Consider the following 22,473-nt stretch of genomic DNA (forward strand, 5'->3'; position numbering starts at 1 on the left):
TCAGGGGGCTGCTGTCCAGCAGTCTCATAGGCTAGGCGTATTACGCTCTGAAGCCAAAAGGACAGAGGTTGCCGAAGCTTTTTGACCTCTCCTCTGTCCAGAGTAAACGACAAACAGGGCAGATGTTTTACTTACAAGCTACTAAGGATTTTCGTCAAACTTCAAGGCACGGACTACGTCCAGATTATGTAAAAGAGACGTTCCTTCTTTGAAGAAGGATTAGGACAATGATGGAACAACAATCTCTTGATTGATATTCTTGTTAGAAACCACCTTAGGTAAAAACCCAGGTTTGGTACGCAGAACTACCTTATCTGCATGAAAAATCAGATAAGGAGAATCACATTGTAAGGCAGATAGCTCAGAGACTCTCCAAGCCGAGGAAATAGCCATCAAAAACAGAACTTTCCAAGATAAAAGTTTAATATCAATGGAATGAAGGGGTTCAACCGTAACTCCTTGAAGAACTTTAAGAACCAAGTTTAAGCTCCACGGAGGAGCAAAAGGTTTAAACACAGGCTTAATTCTAACCAAAGCCTGGCAAAATGCCTGAACGTCTGGAACCTCTGCCAGACGCTTGTGCAAAAGAATAGACAGAGCAAAAATCTGTCCCTTTAAGGAACTAGCTGATAATCCTTTGTCCAAGCCCTCTTGGAGAAAAGACAATATTCTAGGAATCCTAACATTACTCAATGAGTAATTCTTTGATTCACACCAATAAGGATATTTACTCCATATCTTGTGGTATATTTTCCTGGTAACAGGCTTTCGTGCCTGTATTAAGGTATCAATGACTGACTGAGAAGCCACGCTTTGATAGAATCAAGCGTTCAATCTCCATGCAGTCAGTCTCAGAGAAATTAGATTTGGATGATTGAAAGGACCTTGTATCAGAAGGTCCTGTCTTAGAGGCAGAGTCCATGGTGGAAAGGATGACATGTCCACTAGGTCTGCATACCAAGTCCTGCATGGCCACGCAGGTGCTATCAGAATCACCGATGCTCTCTTGTTTGATTTTGGCAATCAGTTGAGGGAGCAGAGGAAACGGTGGAAACACATAAGCCAGGTTGAAGAACCAAGGCGCTGCTAGAGCATCTATCAGCGCCGCTTCTGGGTCCCTGGACCTGGATCCGTAACAAGGGAGCTTGGCGTTCTGGCGAGACGCCATGAGATCCAACTCTGGTTTGCCCCAACGATGAATCAATTGAGCAAACACCTCCGGATGGAGTTCCCACTCCCCCGGATGGAAAGTCTGACGACTTAGAAAATCCGCCTCCCAGTTCTCCACGCCTGGGATATGGATTGCTGACAGGTGGCAAGAGTGGGACTCTGCCCAGCGAATTATTTTTGAGACTTCTAACATCGCTAGGGAACTCCTGGTTCCCCCTTGATGGTTGATGTAAGCCACAGTCTTGATGTTGTCCGACTGAAATCTGATGAACCTCAGTGTTACCAACTGAGGCCAAATCAGAGGAGCATTGAATATCGCTCTTAACTCCAGAATATTTATTGGAAGGAGTTTCTCCTCCTGAGACCACGATCCCTGTGCCTTCAGGGAGTTCCAGACTGCACCCCAACCTAGAAGGCTGGCATCTGTTACAATTGTCCAATCTGGCCTGCGAAAGGTCATACCCTTGGACAGGTGGACCAGAGACAACCACCAGAGAAGAGAATCTCTGGTCTCTTGATCCAGATTTAGCAGAGGGGACAAATCTGTGTAATCCCCATTCCACTGACTCAGCATGCATAATTGCAGCGGTCTGAGATGTAGGCGCGCAAATGGCACTATGTCTATTGCCGCTACCATTAAGCCGATTACCTCCATACACTGAGCCACCGAAGGAGTGAAGAACACGGCAAGCATTTAGAAGTTTAGATAACCTGGACTCCGTCAGGTAAATTTTAATTTCTACAGAATCTATAAGAGTCCCTAAGAAGGAGACTCTTGTGAGTGGGGATAGAGAACTCTTTTCCTCGTTCACTTTCCACCCGTGCGACCTCAGAAATGCCAGAACCATCTCTGTATGAGACTTGGCAACTTGAAAGTTTGACGCCTGTATCAGGATGTCGTCTAGATACAGAGCTACCGCTATGCCTCGCGGTCTTAGAAACGCCAGAAGTGAGCCCAGAACCTTTGTAAAGATTCTCGGGGCTGTAGCCAACCCGAAGGGAAGAGCTACAAATTGGTAATGCCTGTCTAGAAAGGCAAACCTTAGAAACCAATGGTCTTTGTGAATCGGTATGTGAAGGTAGGCATCCTTTAGGTCCACTGTGGTCATGTACTGACCCTCTTGGATCATGGATAGGATGGTCCGAATAGTTTCCATTTTGAAAGATGGAACTCTGAGGAATTTGTTTAAGATCTTTAGATCCAAAATTGGTCTGAAGGTTCCCTCTTTTTTGGGAACCACAAAAAGATTTGAATAAAAACCCTGTCCTTGTTCCGTCCGCGGAACTGGATGGATCACTCCCATAATTAGGAGGTCTTGCACACAGCGTAGGAATGCCTCTCTCTTTATCTGATTTGCAGATAGCCTTGAAAGATTAAATCTCCCTTGTGGAGGGGAAGCTTTGAAGTCCAGAAGATATCCCTGAGATATGATCTCCAACGCCCAGGGATCCTGAACATCTCTTGCCCATGCCTGGGCGAAGAGAGAAAGTCTGCCCCCTACTAGATCAGTCACCGGATAGGGGGCCGTTCCTTCATGCTGTCTTAGAGGCAGCAGCAGGCTTTCTGGCCTGCTTAGGTTTCCAGGCCTGCTTAGATTGAGCAAAAGTTCCCTCTTGCTTTGAAGCGGAGGAAGTTGATGCTGCACCTGCCTTGAAATTTCGAAAGGCACGAAAATTAGACTGTTTGGCCTTTGCTTTGGCCCTGTCCTGAGGAAGGGTATGACCCTTACCTCCAGTAATGTCAGCAATAATTTCCTTCAAACCAGGCCCGAATAAGGTCTGCCCCTTGAAAGGAATGTTGAGTAATTTAGACTTCGAAGTCACGTCAGCTGACCAGGATTTAAGCCATAGCGCCCTACGCGCCTGGATGGCGAATCTGGAATTCTTAGCCGTTAGTTTAGTCAAATGAACAATGGCATCAGAAACAAATGAGTTAGCTAGCTTAAGCGTTCTAAGCTTGTCAATAATTTCAGTCAATGGAGCTGTATGGATGGCCTCTTCCAGGGCCTCAAACCAGAATGCCGCCGCGGCCGTGACAGGCGCTATGCATGCAAGGGGCTGTAAAATAAAACCTTGTTGAATTAACATTTTCTTAAGGTAACCCTCCAATTTTTTATCCATTGGATCTGAAAAAGCACAACTGTCCTCAACCGGGATAGTGGTACGCTTTGCTAAAGTAGAAACTGCTCCCTCCACCTTAGGGACCGTCTGCCATAAGTCTCGTGTAGTGGCGTCTATTGGAAACATTTTTCTAAATATAGGAGGTGGGGAAAAAGGCACACCCGGTCTATCCCGCTCCTTGCTAATAATTTCTGTAAGCCTTTTAGGTATAGGAAAAACATCAGTACACACCGGCACCGCATAGTATTTATCCAGCCTACACAATTTCTCTGGTACTGCAACTGTGTTACAGTCATTCAGAGTAGCTAATACCTCCCCAAGCAATACACGGAGGTTCTCAAGCTTAAATTTAAAATTAGAAATCTCTGAATCAGGTTTCCCCGAATCAGAGACGTCACCCACAGACTGAAGCTCTCCGTCCTCATGATCTGCATATTGTGACAGTATCAGACATGGCCCTTACAGCATCTGCGCTCTCTGTATTTCTCCTAACCCCAGAGCAATCGCGCTTGCCTCTTAATTCAGGCAACCTGGATAATACCTCTGACAGGGTATTATTCATGATTGCAGCCATGTGCTGCAAGGTAATCGCTATGGGCGTCCCTGATGCAATTGTCGCCATATTAGCGTGCAAACCCTGAGCGGGAGGCGAAGGGTCTGACACGTGGGGAGAGTTAGTCGGCATAACTTCCCCCTCGTCAGAATCTTCTGGTGATATTTCTTTTATAGTTAAAGACTGATCTTTACTGTTTAAGGTGAAATCAATACATTTAGTACGCATTCTCCTATGGGGCTCCACCCTGGCTTTCAAACTAGCAAGCTTGGAAAACACTTTAAACAAGTTTACAAGCAATATAAAAAACGTTACTGCACCTTTAAGAAACACAAATTGTCAAAATTTAAAACAGTGAAAAAAGGCAGTTACATACACTGTAAAAAATTCGTTAGTGTAACAAGTTAGCAGAGCATTGCACCCACTTGCAAATGGATGATTAACCCCTTAATACCAAACACAGAATTATAACTGATAAAAACTTTTTTTTTTTTTTAAAAACAGTCACAACAACTGCCACAGCTCTACTGTGGCTTGTTGTTACCTCCCTCAAAAACGACTTTGAAGCCTTTTGAGCCCTCCAGAGATATCCTGGATCATGCAGGAAGAAGCTGGATGTCTGTGTCTGTAACCACTCCCACTCATATTACAACAGTGGAAAGCCTTCAGGAAACTGTTACCTCCATACACTGAGCCACCGAAGGGCGCGGAATGCATATTACAACAGTGGAAAGCCTTCAGGAAACAGTTACTAGGCAGAATTCAAGCCAGCCATGTGGAAAAAAATTAGGCCCCAATAAGTTTTATCACCAAATACATATAAATACGATTAAACATGCCAGCAAACGTTTTATATTACATTTTTATAAGAGTATGCATCTCTATTAATAAGCCTGATACCAGTAGCTCTCACTGCATTTAAGGCTTTACTTACATTAGTTCAGTATCAGCAGCATTGTCTAGCAAATTCCATCCCTAGAAAAATATTAACTGCACATACCTTATTGCAGGAAAACCTGCACGCCATTCCCTCTCTGAAGTTACCTCACTCCTCAGAATATGTGAGAACAGCCATGGATCTTAGTTACTTCTGCTAAGATCATAGAAAACACAGGCAGATTCTTCTTCTAAATACTGCCTGAGATAAACAGTACACTCCGGCACCATTTAAAAATAACAAACTTTTGATTGAAGAATAAAGTATAAAACACCACACTTACGACCTCCATCTTTGTTGAGGCTTGCAAGAGAATCACTGGGTATGACAGTTAGGGGAGGAGCTATATAGCAGCTCTGCTGTGGGTAATCCTCTTGCAACTTCCTGTTGGGAAGGAGAATATCCCACAAGTAATGGATGATCCGTGGACTGGATACACTTAACAAGAGAAAAAGAGAAACAGGAGTAGCCAACTCCGGCTTTCTAAACTAGGGCAGCAATTGTTCGAAAAAAAGCAGTAAGTACCTCTTTACTCATTCCTAACTGCTTTAAAGCCATCACTACCTGACTGCAAGGAATGACGTGGAATACAGCTATACCCCAAAACTTGCTTGTAGATGAAATCTAAATTTTTCTTCAGACACCTAAACTTCACAACCTCCATGCACCGAAGGCAATAAGAATGACTGGGGGTTGTAGATAAGGGAGTGATACTTAATTTAACTGTGGTGCTGTGAGTGATATTCCCAACAGTAATTACTCAAGCCGTTGACTCACCATATCTTAAGAAAAATTTATATAGCGCATCTTCATTACAACTGATGAATAAAACTCCATTTAAAAATAATCACTAACATGCCTTTTTTTTTTATTTTTTATAAAGCGTACAAGTACATTTAAAGCAAATTCCAATGGCATTATGCTAGGGTTGCCACCTTTTGCCCAGGAGATTCCTGGACACTTTTTAAATGGGGGTGCAGAGGGTGTGTCTAAGGGCATAACTTAGACACACCCTATACATACAGCCAAATATACACTTAATCAAGCCAAAGAAAATATAAAAATGACCATACCAATTACCAAGAACAGAGACAACACAGCAAAGTTGAACTTTTTTCTGCCTGTGCTACCCACGCCTGACCTTTTTCTGACAATCTCAGGCTGCATGACGTGACGCACGCATCCCCCTCCGCGACCCTCTTCCACCCTTCACCTACCCGTTGTTTGAGTAAACTCTGGCTCAAAGCTCCCCCGGCCATTTTTTTTAAAAATCTGTTCACTGCACCAGGGGATCTCTTAGCCCAGGGCATTTGAGGGTAGTTCCAGGACACAAGATAAACCGCACCAGACTGGGACTGTCCCGGTGATACCGGGTCAGACGGCAACCCTACATTACGCTCTTGTTCAACTATATGGAAGAGCAATGAATGGATAAGACTCCATGTGCATATGCTCAGGAAGTTAAACTATTTATGCACTTTAAATAGTTTTGTTAAAAAATATATAGGAATTCTCATTTAATACTTGTAAACATGTCACGCCATAGAACTAATCTACAAGAGAAAAAGTTCATATTGAAAATATGGTGTTCACCTTTATCTTGCGTTCATCTACCTCTTTGCGCAGTTGCTCTTTCAGTTGGGCAGCACGCTCCAGCTCTCTCTGCAGTTGTAAAAGCCTTTCTTTCTCAACACGCTCTCTAAAAAGATTATAAAAAGGATTTGAAAAAAACCCCACAGATTTGAAACTGATCCACTCTAACTCCTGTATACATTATGCACAAAATCTTAGGCAACATTGCACAAGTACTCACTTCTCTGCTCTTTGGCGCTCTTGCTCTCTCTCAGCAGCTTGCTGCTGTTCCCTCTGCCTCTCACGTTCCTGCTCCGCTTGCTTCTGCTCTGCTAACCTCTTGGCCTCTAAGATTTTCTTCTGCCTCTCCTGTTCCTCCTCTTCACGCTTCTTCTGAATTTGTTCCTGGTACTTTCGCTCGTCCTCCTCCTGTATGGCGAGAATTCAGCATGAGACCTTTGTTTAACAAAACTGTACGGCAGAAGCTATAGCACGAATCAGCTATTTACCATCTGTTTTGCTTTGAGTCTCCGCGTCTCCTCCTCCTGCTTTCGTCTACTCTCCACTTCTTCCTGTTTTTTAGCAGTGATTTTCTTTTTTGCTTTCTCTTCTGCAATGCGATCTTCTTTCACCTACAATAAAAGGCATGAAGAGTTGCATGTATAAGCCGGAAGGATCACAGAAGAATGATGTCACAAGTGTCACAGCAATTTAAATATGTTTAGTTAATCTTTAGTGCTGTAAAAAATGACAAACATTTTTAAAATGAATGGGACAGGAAACCTAAAATTTATTTCATGATTCAGATAGAGAAACAATTTTCAACCACTTTCTAATTTTACTTCTATTATCACTTTTTCTTAGTTCTCTTGGTATCTGGAGCACAATGTGGCAGCAGTTTTGCAAGAATATCCATTCGCAAAAGTACTCCTGCCATGTAGTGCTCCAGACACCTACCTAGGTATCTTCACCATAGGAGCAAAGCAAATTTGATAACACAATTGCAATGTTTTTTGTTTCAACTCTATGCTCTGAGTGAATCACAAGAACATTTTTGTGTTTCATATCCCTTTAAGATGCACACCAGGCCTCCAAAATGCAAACAGCCCCCAGGACACTGATGTATAATATGTCAGCCCAATATGCCTAATAAAAAAAAAACCATATGCTTTAGTGCATAGACCATGAATGCAGTGACACTGGTACCCACTGAGCTTATGAGGTAAAAGCACATCAGTAGTAGCGCTTACTGCCCTTGTCATGCTTGTGGAGGAAAGGATCGATTTATACACAAACCGTGAAACATTGGAGTTTTAGTCCTTTACAAGGGAATGTTGATTAACAAAAATAGTGTCAAATCTACCATTTCTAGGTTCCATTCAAAGCTGATCACTCAAAAAGATGCATTAAAGACAGAGTAACAGAACCATACGTTTTATTCTAGAAGCCGCATTATAGGTCACCGAGAGCTACCTAGGGGGAAAATGATGCTATATCATATGGCTGCAGTAGATACAGTTTTGAGTCTGTGTACTTAATACATAACCTCATGCAGTATGCTAGAGTGTGGCAATTTGCTTGAAGGTGTTTTATTAGCAACACATCCCAACATTAGAGAGCCTTCATTGGTCAGCACACTTACATGCCATTTCCCTTGATCCACTGAAAGATCATTGCTCACCCACTGACTATGGCTTATAGTTTGTAAGCAGAATTTAAGTGTACAACGATATTACCTTCTCACTCTTCTCATCAATTTGTGCAAATTTCTGCTCTATTTTCTTCTTTTTTTCTTCCTCTATCTGCTCCACTCGCTCTCGAGCCTGTAACACCTTGCGCAGACGCTCTTCCCGACGCCTGCAGAAGACAGTTTGTTACCCACTGGCAGAAAATAAACCGTAAGTTATCAGGACAGCATCTATAACCATCTGTTCAACACAAGACATTACTCTAAAAGAAAAAACGCAATGTAGGTAATTCAGTTGTACCTTAGACATTACTCTGTCCAAAGTGAATGTTAACATGTTTTAGAGACATTGAAAAAAGGGACACAGTCTAATTGATTTTGTTTTATGGTTTTTAAAAAAAAATTAAAAAATTTTTTTTTTTATTCTTACCTGATAAATTTGTTTCTTTTAAGATACGATGAGTCCACAGATTTCATCCTTACTTGTGGGATATCGCCTCCTGGTCAGCAGGAGGCAGCAAAGAGCACCACAGCAGTATATATAGATCCTCTCTTCCCTCCCACTCCAGTCATTCGACCGAAGTTAGGAAGAGAAAGGAAAAGCCAAGGTGCAGAGGTGACTGAAGTTTAACAAAAACAAGTCTCATAAAAACAGGGATGGCCGTGGACTTGTATCTTAAAAGAAACAAATTTATCAGGTAAGAATAAATTATTTTCTTTTAAAAGATACGAGTCCACAGATTTCATCCTTACTTGTGGGATACAATACCAAAGCTATAGTACACGGATAAAAAGGGAGGGACAAGACAGGGAACCTAAATGGAAGGCACCACTGCTTGAAGAACTATCCTCTCAAAAACAGCCTCAGACAAGGCAAAAGTATCAAATTTGGAAAATTTTGAAAACCAAGTTGCAGCTTTGCAAATCTGTTCAACAGAAGCATCATTTTTGAATGCCCATGAGGAAGCCACAGCCCTAGTGGAAAGAGCCATAATTCGTTCAGGAGGCTGCTGTCCAGCAGTCTCATAATCAAAGCGGATGATACTCTTCAGCCAAAAAGAAAGAGGTAGCCGTAGCTTTCTGACCCCTATGTTTCCCAGAAAAAAACAAGACAGACGATTGAAGTTTTACTTATAGGCAACTAAGGATTTTCGTCAAAGAACGGACCACGTCCAAATTATGTAACAGCTGCTCCTTAGGATTAGGACACAAGGAAGGAACCACAATTTCCTGATTAATATTTTTATTTCAAACAACCTTAGGAAGAAAACCAGGTTTGGTTCGTAACACCACCTTATCTGAATGAAAAATAAGGACAATCACATTGTAAAGCCGAAAGCTCAGATACTCTTAGAGCAGAAGAAATAGCAACCAAAAATAAATAAAAAAAAAAACTTTCCAAGATAACTATCTATGGAATGCATAGGTTCAAACGGAACCCCTTGAAGAACTGTAAGAACTAAATTCAAACTCCGAGGAGCAATTGGTCTAAATACAGGCCTGATTCTAGTCAGAGCCTGACAAAAAGATTGGACAACTGGAACATCAGCCAGACGTTTGTGTAACAAAATTGACGAAGCAGAAATCCGTCCTTTTGGAGAAAGGGCTGTCACCAGGTTCCTTAAACCTTCTTGGAGAAAAGACAATACTGGGAATCCTAACCCTACTCCATGAATAGCCCTTGGATTCACACCAATAAAGATATTTACGACATATATTATGGTAAACTTTCCTAGTAACAGGTTTACGTGCCTGAATCAAGGTATCTATGACCGAATCAGAAAACCCTCGCTTAGATAAAATTAAGCATTCAATGTCCAAGCAGTTAGCTGCAGAGAAACTAAATTTGGATGACGGAAGGGTCCCTGAATGAGAAGATCTTTCCTCAATGGAAGCTTCCATGGTGGCCGAGATGACATGTCCACCAGATCGGCATACCAAATCCTGCGAGGCCACGCACGAGCGATGAGGATCACAGATGCCCTCTTTTGTTTGACTCTAGCAATCACCCCGGGAAGGAGAGCAAATGGAGGGAACACATAAGCTAGGCTGAAAGGCCAAGGCATCCATCAGCTCGGCCTGGGGATCCCTGGACCCCTATCTCAGAAGCTTGGCATTCTGACGGAATGCCATAAGAGCCAACTCCGGCCTGCCCCATTTGAGAATCAGGTTGGCAAATACTTCCGGATGGAGTTCCCATTCTCCCTGATGAAATGTGTCTGCTCAGAAAATCCGCTTCTCAGTTTTCCACACCTGGGATGTGGATCGCCGACAGATAGCGAGACTCCGCCCACTGTATTATCTTGGCTACTTCCTTCATCGCTAAGGAACTCCTTGTTCCTCCCTGATGATTGATGTAAGCTACAGTCGTGATGTTGTCCAACTGGAAACTGATGAATTTGGCCGAAGCCAACTGAGTCCAAGCCTGAAGCGCATTGAATATTGCTCTCAACTCTAGGATATTGATGGGAAGTAGAGACTCCACTCTAGTCCATACACCCTGAGCCCTCAGGGAGTTCCAGACTGCTCCCCATCCCATCAGGCTGGCATCCGTTGTCACTATCACCCATGAGGGTCTGCGGAAGCATATCCCCTGGGATAGATGATCCAGCAACAACCACCATAGAAGAGAGTCCCTCGTCTCCTGATCTAGATTTGAGGAGACAAATTTGTAAAATCTCCATTCCACTGTCTGAGCATGCTCAGTTGCAGAGGTCTGAGATGAAAACGAGCAATAGAAGGATGTCCATTGCTGCTACCATCAATCCAATTGCCTCCATGCACTGAGCCACTGACGGCCGAGGATTTGTCTGAAGGGTTCGGCTTGTATTCAGAATCTTTAACCTCTGTCAAGAAGATTTTCATGGATAGAGAGTCAATTAGTGTTCCCAAGAAAGGAACCCTTGTCTGTGGAACCAGCAAACTTTTCCACATTCACTTTCCACCCATGAGTCCTCAAAAAGAACAGAACAATGTCGGTATAAGACTTTGCTAGATAAGACTACACCTGGATCAGAATATCGTCCAGATAAGGTGCCACTGCAATGCCCCGCGATCTTCGAACCGCCAGCAGAGACCCCAGAGCCTTTGTGAAAATTCTGGGTGCTGTGGCCAGACCAAAAGGAAGAGCCACAAACTGAAAATGTTTGTTCAGAAAGGCAAACCTCAGGAACTTGTAAACTCTGGATAGGAACATGAAGATATGCATCTTGAAGGAAGGAACTCTGAGAAACTTGTTTAGACTTTTGAGGTCTAAAATAAGTCAGAACGTTCCCTCTTTTTGGGAAAAACAAACAGATTTGAATAAAACCCCTGTATTGGAACAGGACATATTACTCCCAGGGAAGAGGTCTCCTACACAACGTAAGAACGCCTCTATCTGGTCTGCAGATAATCAAGAAACCTTCCTCTGGGTGAAGAGTTTCTGAACTTCAACTGATATCCTTGATACACAATTTCTAGCATCCAGGGATCCTTAACATAGAGAGCGTGTGAGCAAGAGTCTGCCCCCCCACTAGATCTGGTCCCGGATCAGGGGCTGACCCTTCATGCTGACTTGGAAACAGCAGTAGGCTTCTTGGATTGTTTTTACCCTTGTTACAAGACTGGTTCGGTCTCCAAGTAAACTTAGTTTGTGAATAGTTCCCTTCGTATTTAGAGGAAGAGGAAGGGGGAACTCCCTAGAAATTTCAAAAGGAACGAAAATTATTCTGTGGACCTTTCCGTTTTAACTTTTTATCCTGAGGGAAGAGATGACCCTTACCTCCTGTGATGTCAGAAATTATTTCCTTCAAGTCAGGCCTGAACAGGGTATTCCCCTTGTAAGGAATAGCCAAAAGCTTTGACTTGGATGACACATCCGTAGACCAAGACTTCAGCCATAAGGCCCTGCGTGCTAAGATGGCAAAGACCGAACTCTTAGACGCCAATTTAGTAATCTGCAGAGAAGCATCCGTAAAAAACAGGTTAGCTAATTTAAGAGCTTTAATCCTGTCCTGTATTTCTTCCAAATGAGTCTTAGACTCTTCCAGAGCATAAAACCAATAAGCGGCCACACTGGTAACAATGCAAGCCGCTGGTTGCAATAGGAATCCCTGGTGAACATAAATCTTCTTAAGGAGACCCTCCAACTTCTTATCCATAGGGTCTTTGAAAGCACAACTATCCTCAATGGGAATAGTAGTTCTTTTGGCCAGGGTAGAGATAGCTCCCTCCACTTTAGGGACTGTCTGCCAAGAATCCCTAATAGCGTCGGCAACAGGATACATCTTTTTAAAAACGGGAGAAGGAGAGAAGGGAATGCTTGGTCTCCCCAACTGTTTTGCAATAATCTCTGAAGTCCTTTTTGGAACTGGAAAGACATCTGAGTAAGATGGAACTTCCAAGTATCTGTCCAATTTACTCAATTTTTCTGGAGGAACCACTATTGAGTCACAATCATCCAGAGTAACCAATACCTACCTCAGCATTAAGCGGAGGTGTTCAAGCTTAAACCTGAAAGAAACCACTTCAGAATCAGTCAGGGGCAAAGCACTTCCTGAGTCAGAAAGTTCACCTTCAGATAGGACTTCCGTACTCTCCAACTCAGAACCCCGGAAGGGTACTTCCGCAATCACCATACTAGTATCAGAGGCTGCATTAACCACATAATTGTCCCTTCGTGTACGCTTGACGTGCGATATGGGAAGGGTAGATAACACATCAGAACGAGTAGAGGACATCACTGCAGCTATGTCCTTTAATGTAAAAGAAGCAGAAACTGGCGAAATACATGGTCCCGCTTGAGCGACGTTAGGGGCTGTGACGCTTGGGGAGAAAGTTGCGGCATACTCTGCAACTCATCCGTAGACTCTTGAGAAGCATCGCCTTAGGCAAAGATTTATTAAAAAAAAATAAAAAATTTGGTCTCTATAGTGTAAAGCCCTCAATGCAGGAAGGGCAAAAAGGAACAGGAGGTTCCACAGTGGCATCCAAACACATGGAATATGTTGGTGTCTGAATATCATCTGAATCCATGATAACAAAAGCAAGCAAAAAATTGGTCTTGTCCCTTAAATTTTATGCTTGGATTGTTTACTTTTACAATTTATGGCCAAAATGCACAGTGCATAACAGTACAAACAAATTTGTAGTATATCAGATCCTGACAAAAAAACAGAATTTATGTTTACCTGATAAATTACTTTCTCCAACGGTGTGTCCGGTCCACGGCGTCATCCTTACTTGTGGGATATTCTCTTCCCCAACAGGAAATGGCAAAGAGCCCAGCAAAGCTGGTCACATGATCCCTCCTAGGCTCCGCCTACCCCAGTCATTCGACCGACGTTAAGGAGGAATATTTGCATAGGAGAAACCATATGGTACCGTGGTGACTGTAGTTAAAGAAAATAAATTATCAGACCTGATTAAAAAAACCAGGGCGGGCCGTGGACCGGACACACCGTTGGAGAAAGTAATTTATCAGGTAAACATAAATTCTGTTTTCTCCAACATAGGTGTGTCCGGTCCACGGCGTCATCCTTACTTGTGGGAACCAATACCAAAGCTTTAGGACACGGATGAAGGGAGGGAGCAAATCAGGTCACCTAAATGGAAGGCACCACGGCTTGCAAAACCTTTCTCCCAAAAATAGCCTCAGAAGAAGCAAAAGTATCAAACTTGTAAAATTTGGTAAAAGTGTGCAGTGAAGACCAAGTCGCTGCCCTACATATCTGATCAACAGAAGCCTCGTTCTTGAAGGCCCATGTGGAAGCCACAGCCCTAGTGGAATGAGCCGTGATTCTTTCGGGAGGCTGCCGTCCGGCAGTCTCGTAAGCCAATCTGATGATGCTTTTAATCCAAAAAGAGAGAGGTAGAAGTTGCTTTTTGACCTCTCCTTTTACCGGAATAAACAACAAACAAGGAAGATGTTTGTCTAAAATCCTTTGTAGCATCTAAATAGAATTTTAGAGCGCGAACAACATCCAAATTGTGCAACAAACGTTCCTTCTTTGAAACTGGTTTCGGACACAGAGAAGGTACGATAATCTCCTGGTTAATGTTTTTGTTAGAAACAACTTTTGGAAGAAAACCAGGTTTAGTACGTAAAACCACCTTATCTGCATGGAACACCAGATAAGGAGGAGAACACTGCAGAGCAGATAATTCTGAAACTCTTCTAGCAGAAGAAATTGCAACTAAAAACAAAACTTTCCAAGATAATAACTTAATATCAACGGAATGTAAGGGTTCAAACGGAACCCCCTGAAGAACTGAAAGAACTAAGTTGAGACTCCAAGGAGGAGTCAAAGGTTTGTAAACAGGCTTAATTCTAACCAGAGCCTGAACAAAGGCTTGAACATCTGGCACAGCTGCCAGCTTTTTGTGAAGTAACACAGACAAGGCAGAAATCTGTCCCTTCAGGGAACTAGCAGATAATCCTTTTTCCAATCCTTCTTGAAGGAAGGATAGAATCTTATGAATCTTAACCTTGTCCCAAGGGAATCCTTTAGATTCACACCAACAGATATATTTTTTCCAAATTTTGTGGTAAATCTTTCTAGTTACAGGCTTTCTGGCCTGAACAAGAGTATCGATAACAGAATCTGAGAACCCTCGCTTCGATAAGATCAAGCGTTCAATCTCCAAGCAGTCAGCTGGAGTGAAACCAGATTCGGATGTTCGAACGGACCCTGAACAAGAAGGTCTCGTCTCAAAGGTAGCTTCCAAGGTGGAGCCGATGACATATTCACCAGATCTGCATACCAAGTCCTGCGTGGCCACGCAGGAGCTATCAAGATCACCGACGCCCTCTCCTGATTGATCCTGGCTACCAGCCTGGGGATGAGAGGAAACGGCGGGAACACATAAGCTAGTTTGAAGGTCCAAGGTGCTACTAGTGCATCCACTAGAGCCGCCTTGGGATCCCTGGATCTGGACCCGTAGCAAGGAACTTTGAAGTTCTGACGAGAGGCCATCAGATCCATGTCTGGAATGCCCCACAGCTGAGTGACTTGGGCAAAGATTTCCGGATGGAGTTCCCACTCCCCCGGATGCAATGTCTGACGACTCAGAAAATCCACTTCCCAATTTTCCACTCCTGGGATGTGGATAGCAGACAGGTGGCAGGAGTGAGACTCCGCCCATAGAATGATTTTGGTCACTTCTTCCATCGCTAGGGAACTCCTTGTTCCCCCCTGATGGTTGATGTACGCAACAGTTGTCATGTTGTCTGATTGAAACCGTATGAACTTGGCCCTCGCTAGCTGAGGCCAAGCCTTGAGAGCATTGAATATCGCTCTCAGTTCCAGAATATTTATCGGTAGAAGAGATTCTTCCCGAGACCAAAGACCCTGAGCTTTCAGGGATCCCCAGACCGCGCCCCAGCCCATCAGACTGGCGTCGGTCGTGACGATGACCCACTCCGGTCTGCGGAATGTCATCCCTTGTGACAGGTTGTCCAGGGACAGCCACCAACGGAGTGAGTCTCTGGTCCTCTGATTTACTTGTATCTTCGGAGACAAGTCTGTATAGTCCCCATTCCACTGACTGAGCATGCACAGTTGTAATGGTCTTAGATGAATGCGCGCAAAAGGAACTATGTCCATTGCCGCTACCATCAAACCGATCACTTCCATGCACTGCGCTATGGAAGGAAGAGGAACGGAATGAAGTATCCGACAAGAGTCTAGAAGTTTTGTTTTTCTGGCCTCTGTCAGAAAAATCCTCATTTCTAAGGAGTCTATTATTGTTCCCAAGAAGGGAACCCTTGTTGACGGAGATAGAGAACTCTTTTCCACGTTCACTTTCCATCCGTGAGATCTGAGAAAGGCCAGGACAATGTCCGTGTGAGCCTTTGCTTGAGGAAGGGACGACGCTTGAATCAGAATGTCGTCCAAGTAAGGTACTACAGCAATGCCCCTTGGTCTTAGCACAGCTAGAAGGGACCCTAGTACCTTTGTGAAAATCCTTGGAGCAGTGGCTAATCCGAAAGGAAGCGCCACGAACTGGTAATGCTTGTCCAGGAATGCGAACCTTAGGAACCGATGATGTTCCTTGTGGATAGGAATATGTAGATACGCATCCTTTAAATCCACTGTGGTCATGAATTGACCTTCCTGGATGGAAGGAAGAATAGTTCGAATGGTTTCCATCTTGAACGATGGAACCTTGAGAAACTTGTTTAAGATCTTGAGATCTAAGATTGGTCTGAACGTTCCCTCTTTTTTGGGAACTATGAACAGATTGGAGTAGAACCCCATCCCTTGTTCTCTTAATGGAACAGGATGAATCACTCCCATTTTTAACAGGTCTTCTACACAATGTAAGAATGCCTGTCTTTTTATGTGGTCTGAAGACAACTGAGACCTGTGGAACCTCCCCCTTGGGGGAAGCCCCTTGAATTCCAGAAGATAACCTTGGGAGACTATTTCTAGCGCCCAAGGATCCAGAACATCTCTTGCCCAAGCCTGAGCGAAGAGAGAGAGTCTGCCCCCCACCAGATCCGGTCCCGGATCGGGGGCCAACATTTCATGCTGTCTTGGTAGCAGTGGCAGGTTTCTTGGCCTGCTTTCCCTTGTTCCAGCCTTGCATTGGTCTCCAAGCTGGCTTGGCTTGAGAAGTATTACCCTCTTGCTTAGAGGACGTAGCACTTTGGGCTGGTCCATTTCTACGAAAGGGACGAAAATTAGGTTTATTTTTTGCCTTGAAAGGCCGATCCTGAGGAAGGGCGTGGCCCTTACCCCCAGTGATATCAGAGATAATCTTTCAAGTCAGGGCCAAACAGCGTTTTCCCCTTGAAAGGAATGTTAAGTAGCTTGTTCTTGGAAGACGCATCAGCTGACCAAGATTTCAACCAAAGCGCTCTGCGCGCCACAATAGCATACCCAGAATTCTTAGCCGCTAACCTAGCCAATTGCAAAGTGGCGTCTAGGGTGAAAGAATTAGCCAATTTGAGAGCATTGATTCTGTCCATAATCTCCTCATAAGGAGGAGAATCACTATCGACCGCCTTTATCAGCTCATCGAACCAGAAACATGCGGCTGTAGCTACAGGGACAATGCATGAAATTGGTTGTAGAAGGTAACCCTGCTGAACAAACATCTTTTTAAGTAAACCTTCTAATTTTTTATCCATAGGATCTTTGAAAGCACAACTATCCTCTATGGGTATAGTGGTGCGTTTGTTTAAAGTGGAAACCGCTCCCTCGACCTTGGGGACTGTCTGCCATAAGTCCTTTCTGGGGTCGACCATAGGAAACAATTTTTTAAATATGGGGGGAGGGACGAAAGGAATACCGGGCCTTTCCCATTCTTTATTAACAATGTCCGCCACCCGCTTGGGTATAGGAAAAGCTTCTGGGAGCCCCGGGACCTCAAGGAACTTGTCCATTTTACATAGTTTCTCTGGGATGACCAACTTGTCACAATCATCCAGAGTGGATAATACCTCCTTAAGCAGAATGCGGAGATGTTCCAACTTAAATTTAAACGTAATCACATCAGGTTCAGCTTGTTGAGAAATGTTCCCTGAATCAGTAATTTCTCCCTCAGACAAAACCTCCCTGGCCCCATCAGACTGGGTTAGGGGCCCTTCAGAACCATTATTATCAGCGTCATCATGCTCTTCAGTATCTAAAACAGAGCAGTCGCGCTTACGCTGATAAGTGTTCATTTTGGCTAAAATGTTTTTGACAGAATTATCCATTACAGCCGTTAATTGTTGCATAGTAAGGAGTATTGGCGCGCTAGATGTACTAGGGGCTTCCTGAGTGGGCAAGACTCGTGTAGACGAAGGAGGGAATGATGCAGTACCATGCTTACTCCCCTCACTTGAGGAATCATCTTGGGCATCATTGTCACATAAATCACATTTATTTAAATGAATGGGAATTCTGGCTTCCCCACATTCAGAACACAGTCTATCTGGTAGTTCAGACATGTTAAACAGGCATAAACTTGATAACAAAGTACAAAAAAACGTTTTAAAATAAAACCGTTACTGTCACTTTAAATTTTAAACTGAACACACTTTATTACTGCAATTGCGAAAAAACATGAAGGAATTGTTCAAAATTCACCAAATTTTCACCAGTGTCTTAAAGCCTTAAAAGTATTGCACACCAAATTTGGAAGCTTTAACCCTTAAAATAACGGAACCGGAGCCGTTTTTAACTTTAACCCCTTTACAGTCCCTGGTATCTGCTTTGCTGAGACCCAACCAAGCCCCAAAGGGGAATACGATACCAAATGACGCCTTCAGAAAGTCTTTTCTAAGTATCAGAGCTCCTCTCACATGCGACTGCATGTCATGCCTCTCAAAAACAAGTGCGCAACACCGGCGCGAAAATGAGGCTCTGCCTATGATTTGGGAAAGCCCCTAAAGAATAAGGTGTCTAAAACAGTGCCTGCCGATATTATTATATCAAAATACCCAGAATAAATGATTCCTCAAGGCTAAATATGTGTTAATAATGAATCGATTTAGCCCAGAAAAAGTCTACAGTCTTAAAAAGCCCTTGTGAAGCCCTTATTTACGATCTTAATAAACATGGCTTACCGGATCCCATAGGGAAAATGACAGCTTCCAGCATTACATCGTCTTGTTAGAATGTGTCATACCTCAAGCAGCAAGAGACTGCTCACTGTTCCCCCAACTGAAGTTAATTGCTCTCAACAGTCCTGTGTGGAACAGCCATGGATTTTAGTGACGGTTGCTAAAATCATTTTCCTCATACAAACAGAAATCTTCATCTCTTTTCTGTTTCTGAGTAAATAGTACATACCAGCACTATTTCAAAATAACAAACTCTTGATTGAATAATAAAAACTACAGTTAAACACTAAAAAACTCTAAGCCATCTCCGTGGAGATGTTGCCTGTACAACGGCAAAGAGAATGACTGGGGTAGGCGGAGCCTAGGAGGGATCATGTGACCAGCTTTGCTGGGCTCTTTGCCATTTCCTGTTGGGGAAGAGAATATCCCACAAGTAAGGATGACGCCGTGGACCGGACACACCTATGTTGGAGAAATAGGGTGTTTAAAAATGAACCGTCTAACAATCCGTTACGTTTTTAGTGTAAATCAGCTAGACGATTTCTAATATGTATCAGCACCTCGCCTCAACAGCTCTGCTGAGGCGCCTACCTGCCCCCATGGTCCACCGACCACTCTCAGACACAAGTCCGGATCGATCCTACAACGCCCAAGACCGCCTGCTAAACTCGCAACCATGCGGTCTTGGCGTCACTAGCAACAGCTCCTACAGACAGGCTTTCCGGAAGTGAATGTACAATGCGCGGCTATTTTCCGAGCCTGTGTGCCAAAAGAAGCCCCGCCCTTCGTGGGCGTCACCTAAGCCATCCAAGGAGGAGCGTCGTAACCCTGCATAGCAGAACAGTACAAACAATTTTCAAACTTGTATGCTTGCCGTAACATGCGTTTGTCACCACTTGAAAGTCTGGCAAAGAACCCAAAAAACACACAGCCATGAACCGGAATCTCCAGTAAAACATCAGGCAGTGACCTATAGGGAGCCCTCACAGTAACAGTTCATTTCCAGACATGTGAAAATAATAAACTACAGTGTCCGTTGACATGACACGACAACCCCACACTCTGTTAACCAGGAAAGCCATTCCCAGAGAGTCTATGTTTTCCCCAACAGATTAAAGTACAGCCATTTCTAGATAGCAAGTGGCCCAGAAAAATAAAGACTGCACTTACCTCTATGCTGAGCGACAGCATGACATCTCACAGGATCAAGAGGTCTTCTCCCTCCTGTAGGTCTGTGGACACAGAAAGGCCTTAGTTAATATCTGCTAAGAGCATCATCACCAGAAGGGCCGCAGTAGTATGGGAGGCGCAGTGAAGTTTAAGTCCCACCAGTTCCCATTGCTTTAAAGCCACCTGTAGCTCTAGAGGCTGACAAGGAATATGGCTACACCCTATAGAAAAATAGCACTCACTGGTACCATTTTAAAAATAAACTCTTGATTGAAGAAACTAAACACCTCACTTTACCTCTTCCTATCACTAACAAAGGCAAAGAAAATGACTGGAGTGGGAGGAGAAGGGAGGAGCTATACACACACAGCTCTGCTGTGGTGCTCTTTGCCTCCTCCTGCTGAGCAGGAGGCGATATCCCACAAGGATGAAATCTGTGGACTCATTGTATCTTTTAAAATAAATAATCACTGGCTAAAATGCAAGTTTGTAAAAAGCACAGATAAGATGTAGTCTGCAAAGAGGTAATATTAACAGTATTGGTTAAAGTGAAAGTAAAGTCAAACAGACAGTTCGCTACCACTTAAAAGTATATTAAAAATAAAGTATAGTTTCATTCATCATTTTTTTAGAAACATTTTTCACATTTGTAATATACTTATTTATTGTGCCGTCGTCTACCCTCGCTCCTCCACCCGCATAAAAAAATTTTTTCGTTCAATCGTGACGTTATCATCCGTATCTAACGGATTGGGTCCCCCACTGGCGTCTCTTTCGGAATTGAAGACACCCACTTCCTCTATTGCGCATGCGTTAGAGATAAACCTCTATGCCACAAGATTTGCGCGTTCACATCTACCGCATGCGCACTGTGAGCCATAGTTCAATATTGATCGTCAACTGAATCAAAGCTTCTATTTCTGACATTCCGTAATTCTATATTCATAATAATTTATGTATATATACTAACGAGCACAAAATAAGTATTATCATACTTTAATAAGCAACAATAATGTTTATAAAAGAATTTGATATTAATCGCAATTAATTTAATAGAATACTAACTTTTAAATAAGATGTATTATTTCAAATACATGATAGATTAGCGCAAGTGTCATTTATGAGTTCATTCTTTGTAAATATAATTCATTTAATATCTTCATTTATATCAATCTCTATATATATACACGTTTAAATTACTTATATCATTTTTTTTTCTTCCTATAATATATAATCCTAAAGATATGAAAATAAATTTGATAAAAATTTTAAAATTTCATTCAGAACTGTTCATAATCTCTAAAGGAAATAAAAATCAATTGATTTATCTCTTAAAACTAAGAATTGCATACGCAAAGTTTCCTTTTTTTATTGTAACATAATTTAGTCTTTTTATATTAGCAATTAATTGATATTTTCTGAAAAGAAAGGTATGTAGAACATAACATAGATTTAAATAAATAATAAATATGTTACCGAAATGAAATGCTGAAAATAAAAGTATTTCTATATTATATTCAACTCATCCTAAAAAGCAATAAAGATTTTGGAATTTTTCTTTTGTTCATATCTTTATATAACTTATCTCTTGTTAAAACTATAAAAAGAAAATCATGAATACAAATTACATTATTTTACATCCATACTAACGAAGTTTTCAACATTGAATGCTGCTAATAACAGTTATTCTATATTATAGTCTAGTCACTCAAAAAATAACTATTTCTACAATCTTTTCTGTCTGAGCGAGAGATTCTTTATTACTTGCTCTGAACAATGAATTAAATGTTTCTCATAACAAGGAACAAATAATCTCTTGCTAAGAATGAAACGATTTTACAAATATTAATTTATTTTTTACTTGACTATAATGTCTTTTAGTAACAGCATTTCATTTTGCAAACATTGTTAGTATCGATGCAAAACAATATAATTTATCTGCATCCTGATTTGTTAAAGAAACTTAATCATTTGCTGATTATAATGAAATAAAATTGCAAGCTTAGAAATAAAAGTTCTCAAAATATATAGTTCATTTTTGGTTGACTTGACTATAATATATAATTCCATTTCTTTTCTGATTTCGATTTTTAAAACTGTTATTACTAATGCAAAGCAATGTTTTTTTCTCTGCATCCTTTTAATGAATACAGATTGCTTTGCTAAGAAAGAAAAGCATTTAAAACAATTTTTTCGTTTGAGATTGACCTGAATAATGTAGATTTACTTTTATTATGCACATTATTATTTATGCTAAGCAATCTGCTTTATCAGCATCCTTTGCTTCTAAGAAATTTTAATTTCATTCATGAAAAACAAAGGATGCAGATAAATCACATTACTTTCTATCAATACTAACGAACATTTCAAAATGAAAAGCTCATAAGAACAGCATATTAGTCTACTCCAGAAAAAAACAATAAATCTTTTTTAAATTCTTTTCTTAGCTAAAAAAAATCTTTATTACTTGCTCTAAGCAATGAATTACCAGTTTCTGATAACAAGGAACAAACTCAAACTCTTGAGAAGAAAGAAATGAGTTTACAAAGATTTATAGTATTTTTCTTGAGTAGACTAATATAGAATGGCTTTTATTAGCGTTAGATTTTGCAAACATTGTTATTGATGCAAAGCAATTTGCTCTATCGGCATTCTTGGCTTGTAATACATTTTAAATTCATGGCTGAATAACAAAGGATGCAGATAAATCACATTCCTTTTTCTCAATC

General features: G+C 42.0%; 1 protein-coding gene across 3 annotated transcripts in view; it reads right to left on the bottom strand.

Moving 5' to 3' along the window:
• INCENP (inner centromere protein) overlaps positions 1-22,473 on the bottom strand; it is a 133,551-nt gene that overhangs the window by 37,998 nt on the left and 73,080 nt on the right. For 2 of the 3 annotated variants that reach the window (XM_053720457.1, XM_053720458.1), the window contains exons 12-15: positions 8,090-8,210; positions 6,863-6,985; positions 6,595-6,782; positions 6,375-6,480 (exon numbers count right to left, since the gene is read on the bottom strand). In XM_053720457.1, the coding sequence (XP_053576432.1) occupies positions 6,375-6,480; positions 6,595-6,782; positions 6,863-6,985; positions 8,090-8,210 (538 nt within the window). The remainder of the gene's footprint in view (positions 1-6,374; positions 6,481-6,594; positions 6,783-6,862; positions 6,986-8,089; positions 8,211-22,473) is intronic. The other variant, XM_053720460.1, reaches the window with a different exon arrangement.

This window comes from Bombina bombina, chromosome 7, assembly GCF_027579735.1.
Source record: "Bombina bombina isolate aBomBom1 chromosome 7, aBomBom1.pri, whole genome shotgun sequence".
NCBI classification, from domain to species: Eukaryota; Metazoa; Chordata; class Amphibia; order Anura; family Bombinatoridae; genus Bombina; species Bombina bombina.